At 39.5% G+C, this 18,411-nt stretch overlaps 6 protein-coding genes and 2 non-coding genes across 12 annotated transcripts in view; 3 read left to right on the plus strand and 5 right to left on the minus strand.

Moving 5' to 3' along the window:
* Mlc2 (myosin light chain 2) overlaps positions 1-18,411 on the minus strand; it is a 272,717-nt gene that overhangs the window by 90,208 nt on the left and 164,098 nt on the right. The gene's annotated exons all lie outside the window — the stretch shown is intronic.
* The window catches only part of RpS7 (ribosomal protein S7), a 267,915-nt gene that overhangs the window by 51,152 nt on the left and 198,352 nt on the right, over positions 1-18,411 (minus strand). The window lies entirely within an intron of this gene.
* Positions 145-6,576, minus strand: LOC108016451 (ovochymase-1). The gene is made up of 7 exons (XM_036819543.3): positions 6,423-6,576; positions 5,045-5,651; positions 3,523-4,114; positions 1,706-2,285; positions 1,489-1,585; positions 1,131-1,429; positions 145-712 (listed from the first exon to the last, which is right to left on the minus strand). The coding sequence occupies exons 1-7, from the start codon at positions 6,481-6,483 to the stop codon at positions 336-338; spliced, it is 2,613 nt and encodes an 870-aa protein (XP_036675438.2). The 5' UTR covers positions 6,484-6,576; the 3' UTR covers positions 145-335.
* Positions 9,102-9,181, minus strand: TRNAL-UAG (transfer RNA leucine (anticodon UAG)). The gene has a single exon. It is a non-coding gene; the product is annotated as a tRNA-Leu (tRNA).
* On the minus strand, positions 10,061-10,140 carry TRNAL-UAG (transfer RNA leucine (anticodon UAG)). Its single transcript has one exon. It is a non-coding gene; the product is annotated as a tRNA-Leu (tRNA).
* On the plus strand, positions 11,448-13,372 carry LOC108020588 (uncharacterized). Its single transcript, XM_070996511.1, has 3 exons — positions 11,448-11,679; positions 11,744-11,806; positions 13,004-13,372. The coding sequence occupies exons 1-3, from the start codon at positions 11,470-11,472 to the stop codon at positions 13,280-13,282; spliced, it is 552 nt and encodes a 183-aa protein (XP_070852612.1). The 5' UTR covers positions 11,448-11,469; the 3' UTR covers positions 13,283-13,372.
* On the plus strand, positions 13,792-15,311 carry LOC108016463 (circumsporozoite protein). 2 transcript variants are annotated; one of them, XM_070996178.1, is made up of 5 exons: positions 13,793-13,932; positions 13,993-14,103; positions 14,161-14,298; positions 14,367-14,414; positions 14,529-15,311. In XM_070996178.1, exons 1-5 carry the CDS (start codon positions 13,843-13,845, stop codon positions 15,252-15,254), a joined length of 1,113 nt encoding a protein of 370 aa, XP_070852279.1. In that variant the 5' UTR covers positions 13,793-13,842; the 3' UTR covers positions 15,255-15,311. The 2 variants fall into 2 exon arrangements, with proteins under 2 accessions (XP_036677672.2, XP_070852279.1); XM_036821777.3 differs by lacking the exon at positions 14,367-14,414 and having other exon boundaries at positions 13,792-13,932.
* LOC108016464 (serine-rich adhesin for platelets) lies at positions 15,644-16,678 on the plus strand. Its single transcript, XM_017083119.4, has 6 exons — positions 15,644-15,916; positions 15,972-16,079; positions 16,137-16,196; positions 16,361-16,393; positions 16,460-16,546; positions 16,608-16,678. The coding sequence occupies exons 1-6, from the start codon at positions 15,683-15,685 to the stop codon at positions 16,626-16,628; spliced, it is 543 nt and encodes a 180-aa protein (XP_016938608.3). The 5' UTR covers positions 15,644-15,682; the 3' UTR covers positions 16,629-16,678.

The following is an 18,411-nucleotide window of genomic DNA, read 5'->3' on the forward strand; positions in this document are numbered from 1 at the left end:
GTTACACGATTTCCCGACTGAGTCAGCAGTACCTAATAATTGTTAGGAACCCTTTCACCCTCCCCGCTTGCCCTTCAGTTAAACTCAACAGCAGGGGTAAATATTCAGTAGTTTATTTAAATAGAAACATGTTTTTCAGACTTTTGTTAGCGAGAACTCGCATTCCGCACTCATTCACATACACGCTTAACCAAATAGTTGATGGCTGTTAGATAATTAGCAAAATATGTACAAATATGGTAGAGGTAAATAGATCTGAATCGGAGCCATGCCCACTTCAATTAGGCGCCAATTGTTCGTTTCCCGCCCGAAAACAGAAAAAATCTGATGTGACGTCAAGGCAATTGGGCCTGTTGCGTCTGTTGCTGACTGTTTTTCCTTGGCTGCTGCTGCAAAACACTCTCTATCCAATCCGAATATTCGGCCACGTTGGTATAGACAGCCGGTTTTCCGGCCATTCCGCACTGGGTGAATCCGTAGCTGACCACCCCTTGGGCCACCCATCGAGAGTGCTGCCGATCGAAGTACATTAGGGGTCCTCCGGAATCCCCCGCGCAGGTGTCCTTGGCGAACTCCCCACCGGCACAGATTTGCTTCGGTCCCAATCGCACCCCGTATCCCTCGAGGATCTTGGTGCAGTTTTCATTGGAAACGTAGGGAATGCGCAGCTTCAGTTTTATGGGACTGTGGATGTTGATGAAGTACTTGTTGACTGCAAGAAGAAAAAGGAAAAAATGATGTGTCTTGAAGATCTGAGATATGAGATTACTTATGCTATAAATACTGATATTATATTATAAAATCCGAAAAATCACTTAAAATATTATAAATTATTGGTGTATAATTATTAAACTTCAGTTATAATTATTATATATTATTATACTCGCAGATTGTATGAACAGCAGATTTCCCTGTTGAATAAAGGAAAAACCCATACTTTGGATTTTAAAAACTTCCATGAACAGATCAGTAAACAGAATTATTTGACACTTAATTGGTTCGTGTTTTTCCCCTTAATCAAGCACGCATTGTTTACTACTTAAATTCAAAACAAAGAAAAGCTTTACAAATAGGTATCTGTTAAAATTCCTATGGATCTAAGGTATACCAAATATTGGTGATATACTCACATAAATCCGTGCGACCCCAACCGGAAACGGAGAACATCTGACCCTCGGCCAAAGTCAGGGGCTCCGCCTTATTGGGCAAACAGATGGGCATGACAAAGTGGGTGAAGGACACGGGATGTTTCAGCCGTATAATAGCTATATCATTGTATTTATAGTTGGAGAACTCCTTGTAGTCGGGATGCACGTGGATCTTTTCGTAGCCAATATCCAGAGCGGCATCTGCGCAGCTCAAATAGTTGGGTTCCTCGATGCAGTCGGGTTCCGTTTTCACGTTGAACTCCCCCAAACGCACATGCTTTCTAATCGAAATGGAAAGTTCTTGTGGAGAACTTGGCATATATATTTAAATTCTACTTACAATCCTCTGCGATCGCGCACTCCTTCGCCTTGAACGCAATGAGCGGCTGTTAGGATATGACGATCATCTATTAGGGCTCCACTGCAGCCAAAGTCATCTAAAACAAAGTGGAGAAAATGATTAGGAACTCTTATAAATTTAGGACATACTTAAATGATCAAAGAAAATCTTTATTTTAAATTTTATGGTAATGTATTAAACAGTTTAGTGGACTCACTTGAGTTATAGACGAGCAGAGCCAGCCAAGGATACTCGTCCAGTTCGGCGATTTCGCCTCCGTAAATTCTGTTAGTTACTTGCTTTCCGCACTCGTTCAGTAAATTAAATCCCGAGCTTGGCTCTACTGTCTGAATTCTCCGCTTCAGTTTCTTCCGCTTAAAACGAGCAGTGACATCCAGAAATCTTCGGTACTCAAATTTGGAGAATTGCAGCACGGGAAATAGGTAATCCTGGCCATTTGCCGGGCAGCAAACGAGGGATTCATAAAAACCCGCAGCCTCTGAGATTTGCTGCTCCACCTCGCATTGCACTTTCTTCAGGAAATTCACCTTCTCCGACGGCAAGTTGCTGGAATTTCGCACCTGAAGATACGCCTTACACCTACTGACTTCCAGGCAAACTCCCCGTTTGGATTCATTGGGGATATCGCACTCCTGAAGGGCCAGGAGACGGTAGAAACAGCCGAAGAGTATCCATAATCGAAGAACCGAACCGAGCATGGGGTATATATGATCTTGAATCACAGATACAATATAATACTGCCGATCGTCTTGGCAAGAAGAAGCGGCGGCAAAGGCTTACGAACCGAAACTGAATGGCAACGCAGTTTGTATAAGCATAGTGCCAAAAAGCGAAAAACCGAAGACCCCGAAAAGTCGGAAGAGCCGAAGAAGAAAGACCCCCGCCGGCTCTCCAGTCTTCAGTCTTCAGTCTACAAAAGCTCCAGCTCAGGTGTCAACAAATGAGCCCGCCCCCGCCCCATTTAGGCGGCGAAAAAAACGAGTCCAAAAGTGCAGTAGTCGGCGGGTCGACCGATACCGATCGTCCGGATGGTCCGGTTATAATACATATTGCATAACCAACTCAGCTGGCCAGCTGGTTTCACTTTCGTTGAAGGTGAGAGACGAACCGCGGCTTGGACAAAGCTCTGGCCATAACACACTGCCCACTTTTAGGGGGTTGTATCAAAATGACAAAGCTCCTAACTCCGTTTTTGTCCAAAGTCCAAGCGAATCAAAACACACCTGCCAATACCGGAAGTTTTCTTGTGGTTTTCTACCGCCGCAAAAGCCACCAATTAAAACGCGGTGGCAATGTCATTGTGGCTCGAGATTGTTGAAGGTGTCGTATTCTGATGGGAAACCCAAAGGTTCTTCGCAGCAGGTCACTCACCTTGTTTGGGTGGCGTTAAATTTCTAGCTTAAATAGTTGAATAGTTTATTAAAATATAAAAAAAAAATTTAACAGATAATGAATACATCACATTAAGTATAATGGTCAATTGTCGAAAATATATGTCCTGAAAGGCAAAGATGGTATGGATGTAACGTTTTCTAGTCTTTAGTTAAGATATTTCTTTTGTTACTTAGGTTCCAGCGAGTTCAGACCAAGTTCATGACCATGTTCAAAGCTGACTGTATGTTATAAGTAGAAACTTGACAACAGGAAAAACGATATCTATGTATTTCCTTTTAAACTGCAAAAAAGCTCCTGTATTTGTGAAATGCGTTTTTATAGCATACTTCCAGGAGCTAAAATTAGTTTCACTTTCACAGAGAAAATCTTTTATATTGGGAACTTCGTTTTGAACAGTCTTTGCTTATGGATTCTTTCCCCATTTCTTTTCCTCTAGAAAAGCATTCCAACAAAAGTCTTAAGAAAAAGTCGCATATAATGTTAAAATGTTTGTATTTGTATAAAATATAAATATTCCAAGGGGCTACTAAAATCTAAGTTAGTTGCTATATTAAGCTAAGGATAGTTAAGATCACAATTTTCGGTTTGAACCTTCGGGGGGTTCAGTAAGCTCCCCTAGGCCCGCACATTTTGCCTGATCCAGATGTCGTAGGCAGCCACATTCGTGTAGACACCGGGCCAGTCCTTGAGGCCACACTTGTAGCCAAAGGAGACGATGCCCTCGAGGACCCACGAATCGCCGCGGAATCGCATCAGGGGTCCGCCGGAATCGCCATCGCAGCTATCCTGCCGGAACTGTCCGCCGGCACAGAGTTGTGTGGATTCCACAGCGACCTTGATCTGCGAGAACCTCTGACGACACTTGGCGGGATCCACATAGCTCAGGGTGACCTTTTGCTTGACGGCACTACGGGCCGCCTTCAGGGTGCGACCCCAACCGGCTACGGTGAACTGTTGACCCGGCTGACGGGTCTCAGCACCCACAGACGAGGGCAGGCAAATGGGTCGAATGTTATCCGAATAGCGAACATTGCGCTCCAAGCGAATCAAGCCAATATCGTGCACTTGGTTGGTGGCCTTTTCGCTGTATCTTTCGTGAACCCGGATCTCTTCGTAGCCCAAACGCTGGACCTCCGGCGAGCAACTTCCTCCACCTGGGGGGCAATCCACCGCCGTTCTTGTGTCATGCTCACCCAATCTCACCGAGGCACTGCAAAGAAATAAGCGAAAGAATAACAAATTAATGAGCATTTAAGTCATTAACCACTAGAATTAACCTGCTAATTGGGGCTTGGCCAAATCGAGAGCGGAGCGAATTGAGAACCTGAATGACCCAGCTGGTGAATCATCAAAACTGGTTAGCCGTCTAATTAAGATTCTTGAAATTAGCCAAGTCTATGGACCTGGGGATCCCTTTAACCTCGTTTACTGATTTTTAGCCGGAGAATGCAGTCGGTTTCTCAGAATTATCGCACAAATAAGCGTGAATAAGCCACTTTCGCCCACTGAGAGAAACTGGATTGGAGAGTAGATCTAAGCATTCGTAATACTTAAACTTGATTCACCGGCTAGCGGGCTATTGAACTGCCGCCCATTCATGAATCGGAATCGATTAGCCAAATCTTTAGTAAACCCCCTAATGCTACAGGCACAAACATCAACAGTCATTTTTAAGATCTGGTTATTTGGGATCAATTAGGGCGAAGTTTAGATAAAAGGGGACTATGACTAGTATTTGCTTAGCGCCTCATAAACAGTCAATAGATCTGTGACAGATATTAATGATAGGAAAATTCCTCTTTCTTTGATTTGGTATTGTCTAGACTAACTTGCGGTTAGAATATATCTACATAAGCTAAGCAAAACCGCAAAAAGTTTAAGTATCAAAATGAAAACAAAGAAGAAGTATTGAGATTCACAATAACCTTTCCAAATCTTCAGTAAATGATTGCATAAATATTATATTCCAATATAAAAATACTTTCTAATATTCAAAGCAAATTCAAATTGATTAAACAAAGGTGCCTGACCTGCCTCTCAAAAATAAAAAACCCCGAAAAATGAATTTTTAAAGAGACAAGCTCACAAAGAACTTACTCTTGACTTCTTAAAGATAAGATAAAGCCCTAAAGATACTCACAGTGTTCCGATCTCCCGCTCGATTCTTCCCGTAAGACAATGGGCAGCCGTGAGGACATATCGCTGATTGATGAGGGATCCTGCACAGGCGGTGGACAGACCGTTTCCAGTCCGTCTGCGGTACTCCAGCAGGACCATCCAGGGGAACTCATTGAGATCGGTGTCCTGGCCATCGTAGATCCTGTTCCTGATGGCCACGCCCCCGCAGCTGGGTGGCTGGGGGAGTAAATTGGATCCATCACCAGTTGAGGTCTGCTGAACTGAGGTCCTATCTCTGGCTTGCTGGTTGTTTTGGTTGCCAAAGCTCCAAGGACGCGTTTCTTGTCGGGTAAAAGCAAAGCTCTGTGGCCTCTCCTCCTCCCAATCCCCTCCAAAGCCATCGTAGTCGGGGAAGGAAGGAGTCTTCCTCTGATTCCTCACATAACCCGTATCCTGAGTGCAGCAGACAAAGGGTCGATTATCCGCGCCCATTCCACAGGCCGAGTTCTTGATGAAACTCTTCTCCAGATCGGTTAATCTGGCCTTCTGCAACACCGCGTAGAGAGTCTGACATTCATTAATGGGCACACAAAGTCCAGACCTTTGGTTGGGGTTCACGCATCTCGAATCTGCAGATGAGATAAAAATATTACAATCTGGTTCTCCAGGGGATGCCCCGAGATGCACGCGCCTCTTCACTGACATTCTTGCGGTCGAAGCAGGTACTTTATTCTACAGATTGATCATGACACACTCAAAGAAACATCAAGATAACATCTTTCGCCTTGCACTTAATTATGAAATGAATGGCTCTTTATTCTCAAATCATTAATTTAAGTTGTAAAAATCATATGTATTTTGAGCATAACTTTGAAATTGTATCCATATTTCTTATATCATAAATACTTCCTAACAAAACTATTAATATTAAGGTAATAAATTCCACTACTTTTTAATTTATATTTTCAATAATATATAATTATAAACTTTACAGGAAAAGAATCCTTAGATCAAATAAGAACATTAATAATAGTAGTTTAAATTAGAAAAAATGTTAAGAAATCAGTAAGATGTCTTGAAATAGTATTAATAAAATGTTAAATGACTTGTTATATTTATATTCAATTGAATCGCACATTCAGTGACATTATTTGATAATTGCCTGGGTAATTTTCCGTAGTAATTGGGTATTTTATCCTATTTTTCTAAATGCAATCACAACTTGACCACAATTACAAATCACTTGGCTTCGGGCACTGCCCACTTTGGATTTTGGCGCGTGCAATGTTCCCTGTTAACAGGTTCAACCGGCTCAATTAGAGGTGCACTTGTGCGTTTTCCCCTTGATTTGGGGGATTTTTCAATGGTCAGTGGACCTTTTAAGTCCACTTAACACTCACACTGGGCTCTGGCCTCGTGGGCAATCAGAATGCAAAGAATAACCGCCGCGAACACTTTCATTTTTGCTTATATTTCCTTGTTTATTAAAAATCACTTTCGAGTTCTATGGTATCCAGCTGACCCGTTAAAACAGACTGTGAGATACCTGGAGTTGGTCCGAGCTTTTATAGCCGCAGCTTCTCGGCTTCGTGGACCGAGATCTCTCGATCGGTTCTCGATCGCAGCTCTATAGAGCGGGTTTATCAATAGAGCGTTACTGTTCTCCGCTCTGCGGTTAAATGTTTTAAATCTAGTGGCTGGTATTATTATGTGGTGTATCTTAAAGATGCGTGTCACTGGTTGACACCGAAGGCTTTTAGTTCCAAAATATTATGCTTAGGAAAACCTCTCTTTTTATTTTGGGTGCAACGAACTTAGGGAACCCAAGACCTCAAGTCAATGACGTTGACTAGGAATTCCTGTCCACGTCACAAAGTATTTGACAAATAGGAAGCGGTCTAATTCTACCACACCCAAAAAAAAAATCGCCCTTAAATCAAGAAATTCGCCTTTAAATCAAGAAAATCGCCTATGATTTTCATCCAACGGCGACTCACCTTTATTTTAAATAAATAATTTTCTTGAATTTATGGTTTGCCATTTCTGGAAATAATGACAAATTTTTCTTAAATGTATGGTAAAAAACCTTAAAATTAAGGAAAAATTTATTAAAATAAGAAAAAAAATATTTATAATGTAAGATTACATTACATTTTACATTAGAGGAATTTGGTTGGTTTTGTATGCCAATTTTGGATTTTAAATGGATAAAACCGTTTCTAAATTTAATGGCAATTATTACATGGGAATACAGTCTGAAAATTTTTACATTTACCTGAATTTATTAAAGATTTAATTTATATAAATACTTTTTATAAACATATAAATAAATATAACAAATGGAAAAATGCTTACCTCAGACAACCCCGGAGTGAACTCGAACCCGCAACTGCTCACACCATGGCCAGACGTCTTAACCATTCGGCCACGCGTGCTTCTTGTCATACAATGACTAAACATGGCTAAGGTGTTTTTGGTCCAGCTTTACGCATACCAATAACGTTTATTCTAATCTAAACCTTTTTAACAACCGTTTAAACAATTTGGTAAATAGAAAAGTGAAACTAATAAGAATAAAAATTACATAAATTAAAAAAAAAAAATAATAATAAACAAAGGGTACACTTGCCGTGGCGTGGGCTCGAACCAGGTACTTTTGTTCGATTGTTTATTGACCGGACGTCTTTACCAGCTAGACCACCATCAAAATGTATAAAAAAAAGTTACTTTTTCTTAAAATATGGGTATTTCTTTCCTAAATTTAAGTAAGAATTTACCATTATTTCAAGAAAAAAAATCAAGAAAAATTCGCCATTAGTTTAAGAAAAAAATGAGGTTCTTCCTCTTCTTCATTACAAAAAAAAAATAAATTATGGCGAATTCCTTAAATTGTTGACATTTTTTCTATAATCAAGAAAATATTTCTTAATTCAATGGCGTTTTGAAATCACGGGCGATTTTCTAATATTTATGGTGATTTTTTTTTTGAGTGCAGTGTTACTCATGCAAAATATATGTTCTATATGAACTGGAATCGTTTTATGTCACGACAAATTCAAGGGTATTTGTATCTAATTAGGTGTCTGTATCCCTTTAGGGGGTTTGCCCGTTTGTCATGCATCATCTCTCTGCAAGAGGCCTGTACTCTCGTAAATGATATATAGCAACTATATCGTGCAAAATCCACCGGCGGAACAAACTCCGTCATTCCCCGGTTAGCCTGGTGATTTACCAGCTAACGAGGTTCTATCTACATATGTAAACCAGTTCCTAACGCGAAGAAGATTCTGAAAAATTTCCATAAGCGAACGAAAAAGAGAAAAATATGAAAACTTACAGAAAAAAGAATTATATTTCTAATCAATAAGGGAATTCCCTAATTGACTAATGAAATTGGTTTTTAGCTAAACAAAAATGGTATAGGGAAAGTAATTAAAAATCATAAATACTAATTGGTTTAGAGCGTGAAAATTGAGATACTATCACTTATAAACAAAATTTACAAGCCATATAGGGGACCACCTGGTTGGCATGGTTAAAAATATGATTTTCAATCAAAAAACCCTTGAAAATATATAGTTATTAAAAATTCTTCAGTTTTATTTATATTCACTGTGTAGCTTGTAAATGAGTTTTGTTGAATTTTCTAAATGCGCGCAAACCCAATGTTTCAGTGGCCTATCTTCCAATAACAATCTTTGTGGTATTTAACAGTCAGTTGGTGGCCGGAAATAACCACGGGATACATTTCGGACATTTGATACTTTTATCCATTTGATTTCGAAGGCTCAAAACCCACGGCAAACCCTTTCTTTAATTTCCTAACATTTCCCTTTCGTTTTGCGGGTTGTTAACGGGATCAACATGTTACCGCAGAAAGGGTTGGGCTAGAAGAGTTAAAAGTTGAAAGGCAACACGCGGAAAATGTCAGCGGCAGATAAACGGGGTCTTTGTGTTCCGGAAAAACGAGCCCCGGGTCAGGAGGTCCCGTTTCGCGAGGTCTAATTAGGCGTGGAATATGTAAAAAACGCTGCATCCTGCTGTTAAGTGAAGGAAAAAATGGAAAAAAGATTTCAACCTGACAGCGGTGGGATTCGAACCCACGCCCTTTCGGACTGGTGCCTAAAACCAGCGCCTTAGACCGCTCGGCCACGCTGCCGCAACGAGGCGCCATCTGCCATCTAGTCAACAAAAGGTTCTAGCAAGAACATTTCTTATTTTTCTAAATTTAGATCAATTCTATTTGAGTAATGGCTCACTGGTAATTGTGTTTGTAATTGCCTCACGCTATTCTAATTTTTCAACGCTAAATAGTACACTGTATTGCTAGGAAAGCATGGCGATGGCTTCATATATATTCATTTTTGGCTCGGTGGTATTAATAAGTACTAGTTATTATGACGATAATCTTCAAATATATAAGAAAACATTAGTTAAACGTTAGACAGCTTTTTAAGGTCTAAAGACCGACAGACCACAACACGTTTGCCAAAGTGAGGGCAACAAATGACACAATTAATAACAATCACTCTTTAGCAGCTTAATGATAAATTCTTTGTTTCTGCATTAAAAGCAATAAGCTAATAAGCAAAAAATATTTAAAATATTTCTAGGACTAAAAAATATACTATAATAATTTAAAAAAGAAATAGTCACAATAATAACATTTATTTTCGTAGCATTGGCAATTTCACTTGGTATTATTGTTTTATATTTATTTATTTGAGTAGGGTGAATAATATTTATTAACATAGAATTTAGTGATTATCGCCTTTGGAAACAATACAGTAAACGCTAAAAAAGAGTAAACTCTTTATAAACTCCAAAATGAAGTCTTAATAATTAGGAAAAATAATTTAACATACAACAATTTGTTTTTAATTTTTGAAAATTTGAAAAAGATCTGATGTAGTTCCTATTAGATACCATTTTGAAGTTTTTACCAAATTATTATTGTCCTCGGGTATGACAACTAATTCTAGCTATTAGAATTTCTTTAATCATTATAAATGATTAAAAAAAAAGAAAAAAAATCCTGTGACAGCGGTGGGATTCGAACCCACGCCCTTTCGGACTGGTGCCTAAAACCAGCGCCTTAGACCGCTCGGCCACGCTGCCTGTGTTCGGTTCTTGTCAAATGCGCAATTTCAAGATAGCGGCTGTTGAGCTCGAACACACTACGTTTGTTGGCATAATTTTGGGGTTGGTTTCTGGGCAGTGTTGCAGACGCTTGTTCAAAAATAGTAGTTAAAAAAGGAGTATTACTTAGAAGGCAAATAAGTATAGTCAATTTATGGGTGTTTTTGTTTAAGATACAGCAAAAAATTATGAAGTAAATTGTTTCATGTTGAACCAACAAAATCCTTTACACCTTATGAAAAAACATTCACTATCCATTTGCGTACTTATTTTAGCGGTAGTAAAATTCCCAAAAAAGGGCAGTAACAAAGGCAAATACTTTACGAGCGACATTGCCATCGAAGCGATTCTAATTCATTGACAAACGCATTTTGATTTTGCGATAATGAGAGTTGGGGTTCCAATAGTGGTTCGGGACACGGACACCTTTGACACAAACTTCCCCTGTTTTCATTTATTTGAACCCCCTTTTGAGGTCATGAGGTTCCCATACGATTTTAGCATTTCGCAAAGTTCGCAAAAGACGTAAAAAATATATCCTGTTGTTATTGTTGTTTGCCCTTCTTATAGAAGGTATTGTGAATTTTGAATATATAGCGAAACTTTTAATTTAAGTTACATAAGTTAAGATAAGTATTTTTTTGCTATACAAAAATATATTATCAAGTTTAAATATAATTTCTCTTAAAATATAGTATATTTTTGTAGTAATGCAAATTATAAGCATAAATGTTTAACATTTTAAGCCATTTTAATGTTTGTCTATAACTTTGTTTATCTAATATTCAAAAAATAGTTTCAAATCACTTTGTATAACAAAAATATCTAAGTTTATATGCGTGTCATAGAGATATTTTATTTGTGGCTTATAAAGCGTAGTGTATTGAATATTCTTGTTGCATTTCCCTGCTCTTTCCTCGTTTTTTATCGAGAGTGGTAACAGAAGCTACAGATTTTATAGCCTTTTTATGTGGCCATAGTTTTGCTTTCGCACTGGCCTTTTACGAGCGTTTTATAACTTGTTTACATTAGGCGAGTGAGCTGGAGAACACCACCCGAAATGTCACGTATCGGAAGTGCTGGGAATCATTTTATGCAAAAATCTATCAAATCGCTGGCGGGCTGCATAAAAATCGTCGTAAAGCAGTTGGGCTTGACTCAGAACTCCAACAGCTGACATTGACTATATGTCAGGGAGATATATTCGAGATTGGAGAAGTGCAACGAAGCGATTTTCTAAAGCGTTTTCTGTGGCGAATTGGGGATTAAATATACTACAATTTAACTTTAAGTTCTCCAATCGATGAGATGCGGCAGGTCACTCAAACAGTGGCCATCGTAGGCCTGTTCCTGCTAACTTTTAGCCAATTTGCAAAATTGATTAACCACTCAGAAGAATCAAAAGAGATTGGAAGGATTGAAAGTATCATCGAAGCGTCAATGGGAAATATGGCAAAACATTTTGAAGAGGGCAACGGCATTGATGGAAAGCAGTCCAGAGTTATCTCTAAGGCTTTCGTGAGTCAGAATTCTTTATTATAATATCTTATATTTAATATTGCCTGGATTTATTTATTGGCAGGTAAAACTGGGAGATTTTATAAAGAAAAAGACCGAACATAATAGAAAATCAAACTCACAATGGGTTCTTCTTACATATAAATAAATCAAATAAAATGTACTATTTGTTTTTTGTTGTACACCCTTTTGCTTTCTGAATATATAATTTTTCCAAGACATAAATGTTAAAATAACAAGGAAGAACGCTATAGTCGAGTACCTCGACTATCAGATACCCGTTACTCAGCTAAATGGAGATATGCAAGCAGCAAAGCGAGATTAAAATGCGCCACCTACCGGCGGTATACAGATTTAAGCGTTATGGGCGTTAGAGTGGGCGTGGCAAATTTTTTTTTGGATCAATCGATAGGTATCGACGAGACCAATACATTTCAGTTACAATTTTTTATCTAGCATGAAAATTGTGGGCGTCACAGGTTTTTGCGGTTTGTGGGCGTTAAAGTGGGCGTGGCAAACTTTTTTTTGAGTCAATCGATAGGTAATGACGAGACGAATACATTTCAGTTAAAATTTTTTATCTAGCATAAAAATTGTGGGCGTCACAGGTTTTCGCGGTTTGTGGGCGTTAAAGTGGGCGTGGCAAACTTTTTTTTAGGTCAATCGATAGGTATTGATGAGAACATTACATTTCAGTTAAAATTTTTATTCTAGCATCAAAACTGTAGGAGCCACAGTTTTGGGCGGTTTGTGGGCGTTAGAGTGGGCGTGGCACTCTACTGAAACAAACTTGCGCTGCGCAGGAATCTCAGGAATCTGCGTGCCTAATCCCAGTATTGTAACTCTCATAGTTTCCGAGATCTCAGCGTTCATACGGACAGACGGACAGACGGACAGACGGACAGACGGACAGACGGACAGACGGACAGACGGACATGGCTAGATCGACTCGGCTAGTGATCCTGATCAAGAATATATTTACTTTATGGGGTCGGAAACGCTTCCTTCTGCCTGTTACATACTTTCCGACGAATCTAGTATACCCTTTTACTCTACGAGTAACGGGTATAAAAATAAAAAGAAAAGTTAGAAAGCGTTTAGAATACAAATTAAGTGCATCGAACTGATTATACGGTAAAGAAAATTAGCGGCTTTATTTCTATTTATTTTAAAGCATTTTAACGATGACAGCCCTTTTGTTAATATACCTTTGCATTTTACTATTAATTTCCGAACACATCCAGGGAAAGGTAAATATCATACTGAAAAAGTTGAATTAAATTGAGTTGATTTAACTAATGATCTATCCTAGTCGAGTTCAGAGGAGAACAAGAGTTTCAACATCAAAACCGGCGGCAATGCCCACGTTAGATTTTCATACGAACTACCTAAAGGAAGAAGACACTCAACTACTGGCAAGAAAAAAAAGGATGCCGAATATTTCCTAAATTTTGTATTTAACAACTACCGAAATCCCAAAAAGTCTCTGGACCGGAAAACCCTCTCGAAAAAAGTGAAAATGCGCCGAACTCTCAGCCGATTTCTGCCCAATGGAATGCCCAATCCTTATAAGTACTTTCCGCTCAAAGGCGAAGATATGTAGACATAAAACTGTACTATCTGTTGATTTGTTTACTTACACAATGAACCCAAAATGTTTACTTACTGATAATAAAAATAACTTTTTACTGCTTATTCATTCACCCAAAAAAGTAACCCAAATTAGGCGACTTTGTTTTCATTTCGATAAGAAAAAGTTTAAAGAAGTGGGGAATCATTATTTGTTGTCAATGTTAACGGCTTAAAAGAAATTGTACTTGACCTTTGTAAGGGTGATAAAATCATAAGTTTCAAGTGCATTACTATAATGCAATATATATGTAATTAAAGCATAATTTAGGTATTTAATCAAATGCCAGACACTTTTAGATAACGTACCAGACCTAGGAGACATCGAATTCGATATCTCATACTATTTTGTGTACTTTCCTTTCCTGACCTCCCAGACTAGAGGAAATAATTGTCAAAAGTCGTACAGGGTTTAAAATGGATCGATCACAAAGTGGGTCTTAGATAGGAACTTTGCACCTTAGATAAAAATACTATATTTTGGGTATATAAACCGAGCAAAACACGCTAATATCTTTAGTTCGATATTCAATTATGAAAAATATAGTAGTCAGTCTTTTGTTGGTAATTTGCCTAGTGGGAAAACACCAGATCAACGCTAAAAGTGTGCTGAATAGTACCTTGGTAACTAAATATATTTAATGCATTGAGAAGAGTGAAAGTAACTAGCCACCATAACTTTAGGGCAACAAAATTGGTAAAGATTCCTCCACTTTGGGTGATCAATTGGGACAAGAGATCATTCAATTTGGCCAAGCAGGCGTCCAAAGCATCTTAAATTATGGAGCATCAGCGGTGGGTAGCACAAGAAATTATATTATTAAAATAAATTATAATATTATTTATTTATAGGAAAATGCCTCATCAGGTTGGCAACTTGGAATGGATGGCAATATTCTTGGTCACGAATTGGGAGAAGAGGGCACTTTACTAGGACAAGAGGCTTCCAATACTGCCATTAACTTTGGACACCTAGTCGCCCAGGAAGCGGTAAGTTAGAAATATTGTAATTTCATATATCATAATGGTAATAACAATTATTTAATATGTATTTTCAGGCAGCCAGTGCTGAACGTAAAACTCAATCTGCCAGCCAAACAACTAAGGTAATCATTTAGTTCATATTCATAGAATCATTTAATCACAAAGTTTTTAAATCTGTATATATAACATTTAAAATCCTTTTTTATTATTATTTTATGTACTTTTGCATATTTTAGAAATCCGTCTCCAAGAGGGAAATCGTAAGAGGCTCTGAAAATCCTGCGGTTACCTGTGCTTGCACCTGCTACAATGATGGATCTGTTGACAAAGCCGCAGAAAAGGTAGCGGAATCTGCCGGAAACGCAGCACATGATGTGGCCGGCGCTGCTGGAAGTGTGGCCTCGAGTGTGGCTTGTGCCGCTGGAACTGTGGCTCACGATGCTGCCGGCGCGGCCTCGAGTGTAGCTGGAAGTGCAGCGAATGCTGCTGGTAATGTTGCAAGTGCAGCGGGAAGCGTAGCTGGAAGTGCAGCAAATGCCGCTGGAACTGTTGCTCACGATGCTGCAAGCGCGGCCTCGAGTGTCGCAAATGCTGCTGGAAATGTGGCTGGAAGTGCAGCAAAAGCCGCTGGAAATGTGGCTGGAAGTGCAGCAAATGCAGCTGGAGATGTTGCAAATGCTGCTGGAAACGTTGCCGGTGATGTTGCAAAAGCAGCTGGAAATGTTGCTGGAAGCGCAGCAAATGCCGCTGGAAATGTTGCCGGAGACGCAGCAAATGCAGCTGGAAACGTTGCCGGAGATGTTGCAAATGCAGCTGGAAATATTGCACATGATGCCGGAAATGTAGCTGGAGACGTTGCAAATGCAGCAGGAAATGTTGCCGGTGATGTTGCAAATGCGGCTGGAAATGTTGCTGGAGATGTTGCAAAAGCAGCTGGAAATATTTTCCACTCCATATTTTAGAGTACTCCTCTATATTTTTACTCATTTAGGCCAATAAATGAACGAGCAATAAATAAAGCGGCATTTTGTATTATTTTAAGTCCTAGCTCTCTAGATAATTCCCCGTCATTATTTGTTTTGTCTTCTGGTTTTATTTTTGGTCACCTGTTATTAGGACCCTCTTGAGACTGTCGTTTATAAGATTATAAAATATTGACGATGTCGTAAGGAATAGCCAGAAATAAAGTCAAATAACTGATCAATCAGAATCAGAATGTTGCCGACAATCAGTGGTGAATCATTAACCACTCAAGAGTGATTTGTTTTTATTGGCGGCGTCAAAGAAGTCAGTAACTCCCACACAAGCCCACAGATAAGAATGGCCTATAAATGCAGTGTGGCTACTGGAAGTGATTCAGTAATTCATTGACTTTACGAAAAGCACTAACATGCAGTCTTCTACCATCCTAACCCTTTTTGCCATCGTCCTGGTGGCCCAAAGTTCCCAAGCTGGCACCCTTAACTTTGGATCCCTAATGGGGGATGTGTCCCAAGTAGCCGTCGCTGGGGAGAAGGTCATCCGCCAACTGGAAAACGCTGTGGCCAGCTCCCAATCGGACTTCGTCCAGCCAACCACTCTGAATATCCTTAGCGATATGGGAAACGCTCTGGGCGATCTGGCTGTGAGATCCTTGCTAGGCAATCTTAAGATTTAAGAAATATTTCCCAATATTTTAGAACGCAATCACAAGTTTGAGAGTGGAGAATGATTATATGCAACCCGAGGCCACCAACCTTTTGGGCGATGTTCTGGGTGGAGTTGGCACTGGACTTGGCGATTTGGCTGTAAGATATACTTCTAATCTATCCCTTAAAATTTAGCTTACTTCCAAGTTTTCGTAGAATGCCATTACCAGTCTCAGTGTTCAAATGAAGACCGGTCCCCAGGCTCGCAGTCTTTCGGTAAGTTTTAAGTAATGACTTAATTTAAAAAAGTATACTGTCTTGTATCTTGAATATGTTTGAATTAAAGTACTTTTAAAGCATATTTTATAGATAGAAAGAGTATATAGACTACTCAATAAAGAATTACAGGAATAAACTATTAAATGTGTTCTTCTTTTCAGTCTGATGGCGCTTCTATCATCGCCGAAGGAGGAGTAAGTTCATCTTTAAGTTTTATACTCTACATAAATAATACTATTTAAATCCCTATTTATTTTTAGGCCGTGAGTGCCAAGACAATTGCCGCTGCTGCCGATGCCGCTGCCCCCTATATAAAGCAGCTAAATGCTGGACTAGGCGATCTGGCCGTAAGTGGTTCTTAAAAACTGTTGCTAATCTGATGAGTAATGAATTTTGTGCCCCTCGCAGAATGCCATCACCAGCCTCTGAAGAACTTTCAAGCAGTTCAATTAACAAATAAATATTCAATCGCATAAAGAGCTTAGTGAGTGCTTTCTTTGTGTTCCAATTTGGGCAGAGTTCATCAACAAGTTGGGCCTCAATTAGCTGGGTTGTTTTGAAATCTAAGAACAGTAAACAAGGTCGGGTTCCAAATCGAATATGAGTGCATCTGCTTTTAGCTCGAGATCCCTCGATCCCCAAACGGGGGTTAGAATCAAGAATGGAAAAGGGGTCAAATGATACGTAGTGAATCGAAGTCCGGAACACGTGATTGCCAACAACATTAGGGGATCATATTTCCAAAAAAAACATGAAATTAAAATCCATCAGGAGAAGGAGGAAGCACCATGCACACATGCCGGTTTTTGAATAATTTTTATTATGACAAGTATGTGGCTTTTGTTCCTCGGAGCCTCGAGAACTAGGTCATCTCGAAGGGGAATGGAAATTATACGGGGTTTCAGGGTTACGGGGGAAAAGGTATGAGGGTCGTCATTCCACTCCGGAAGACATTCTCGGAGCTCGACGTCGTATTTCTTGTGTGTATTTCCCAAAGGCCCTCCATTAAGTCGCTTTATCGAGCGGCAAATTTCGATTCTTCCTCCTCCGCTTACACACACGATCTCCCCCACAAGAAGGAAAAGTCGTGCCAGCTCCAAGACCTGTAATTATGAAAATTAACAAACATTTTGGTAATTAATTTCGGCAACCCTTTGGTTTTGGTCGCCTCCTGGCTTTGTAGCGGCCATAATCCCGCATCAATTAAAATTCACTGGACGTAATAATCCCCACCCACTAAACATGACTAACTGAGGTGCGTGCGACTGCTAGATAAACATTATAATAGACGAAAATTGGGGACTGCTATTATGGGGGAACGTCCATTTTAAACACCCTTTAAAACTGTTTGATTGTAGGGTAATATTAAAAAACATTGTATTAATATTATCCATATTGTTATAATATAATATTTTAAATAGTTCCTTTAATAGACTTATAGACCATTATCTAAATACCCTGAAAGCCCTTTTCCAAATTCTGACATAATTAAATTCCCCTCCATCAAAGGGTATAATTATGATAATAGAAAACGTTTTCAACGATTTGCGACACTCTTTGTCCGTCAACGTTTGGGCCATTAATTGGCGGTTTGACAGCTGAAGACCTCAAAGCGGAATCCACGGATCGCAGTTACCATTTGTGTGGGTGTGATTCGGTAATTGAATCGCACAACTGGCTTCACTCCGATATATGGGTATGGGCATTTATATATATGGGATATATGCGATGGTTGGGGGACTGAGAACCGAGGGGGTCTGCTGGCAGGACGGCCAATTGTGCAAATCGAGTTGGCCCGCCAACCGGTTATGGCCTGTTTCTATGTTAGTGGTCAAGGTCTAAGGAGCAGCGGACTTTCGGACGGACTGCTCCTCTGAGGAGCGGCTATATGGTATTGGCATGAATGCTGCCAAAGCGGAATAAACAATAACAGCAGGCCCGGAGAAGAGGAGCTGCAGAAGGCCAGGCGAATATGAAACCACAACGAGCGGAAAACAGAACCAAAAGGAGTCACGAGAATTGCATAAACAATGTATGTACAAAGTCTGACAGAGTACGTACATAAATCGAGTTATATATAAAGCAGGGGGAGCGAGTCGGTTGAACGTTGTGAGGGTGTCTCAGGTTCTTTAAAAAATATATTTATTGGGTTCCTAACACTCTCAAAAAATACATTTAAACGGACGCTCTCTTGAGCGGACAAAACTTAAGT

The sequence above is a fragment of the Drosophila suzukii genome, chromosome 3 (assembly GCF_043229965.1).
Source record: "Drosophila suzukii chromosome 3, CBGP_Dsuzu_IsoJpt1.0, whole genome shotgun sequence".
Classification (NCBI taxonomy): Eukaryota; Metazoa; Arthropoda; class Insecta; order Diptera; family Drosophilidae; genus Drosophila; species Drosophila suzukii.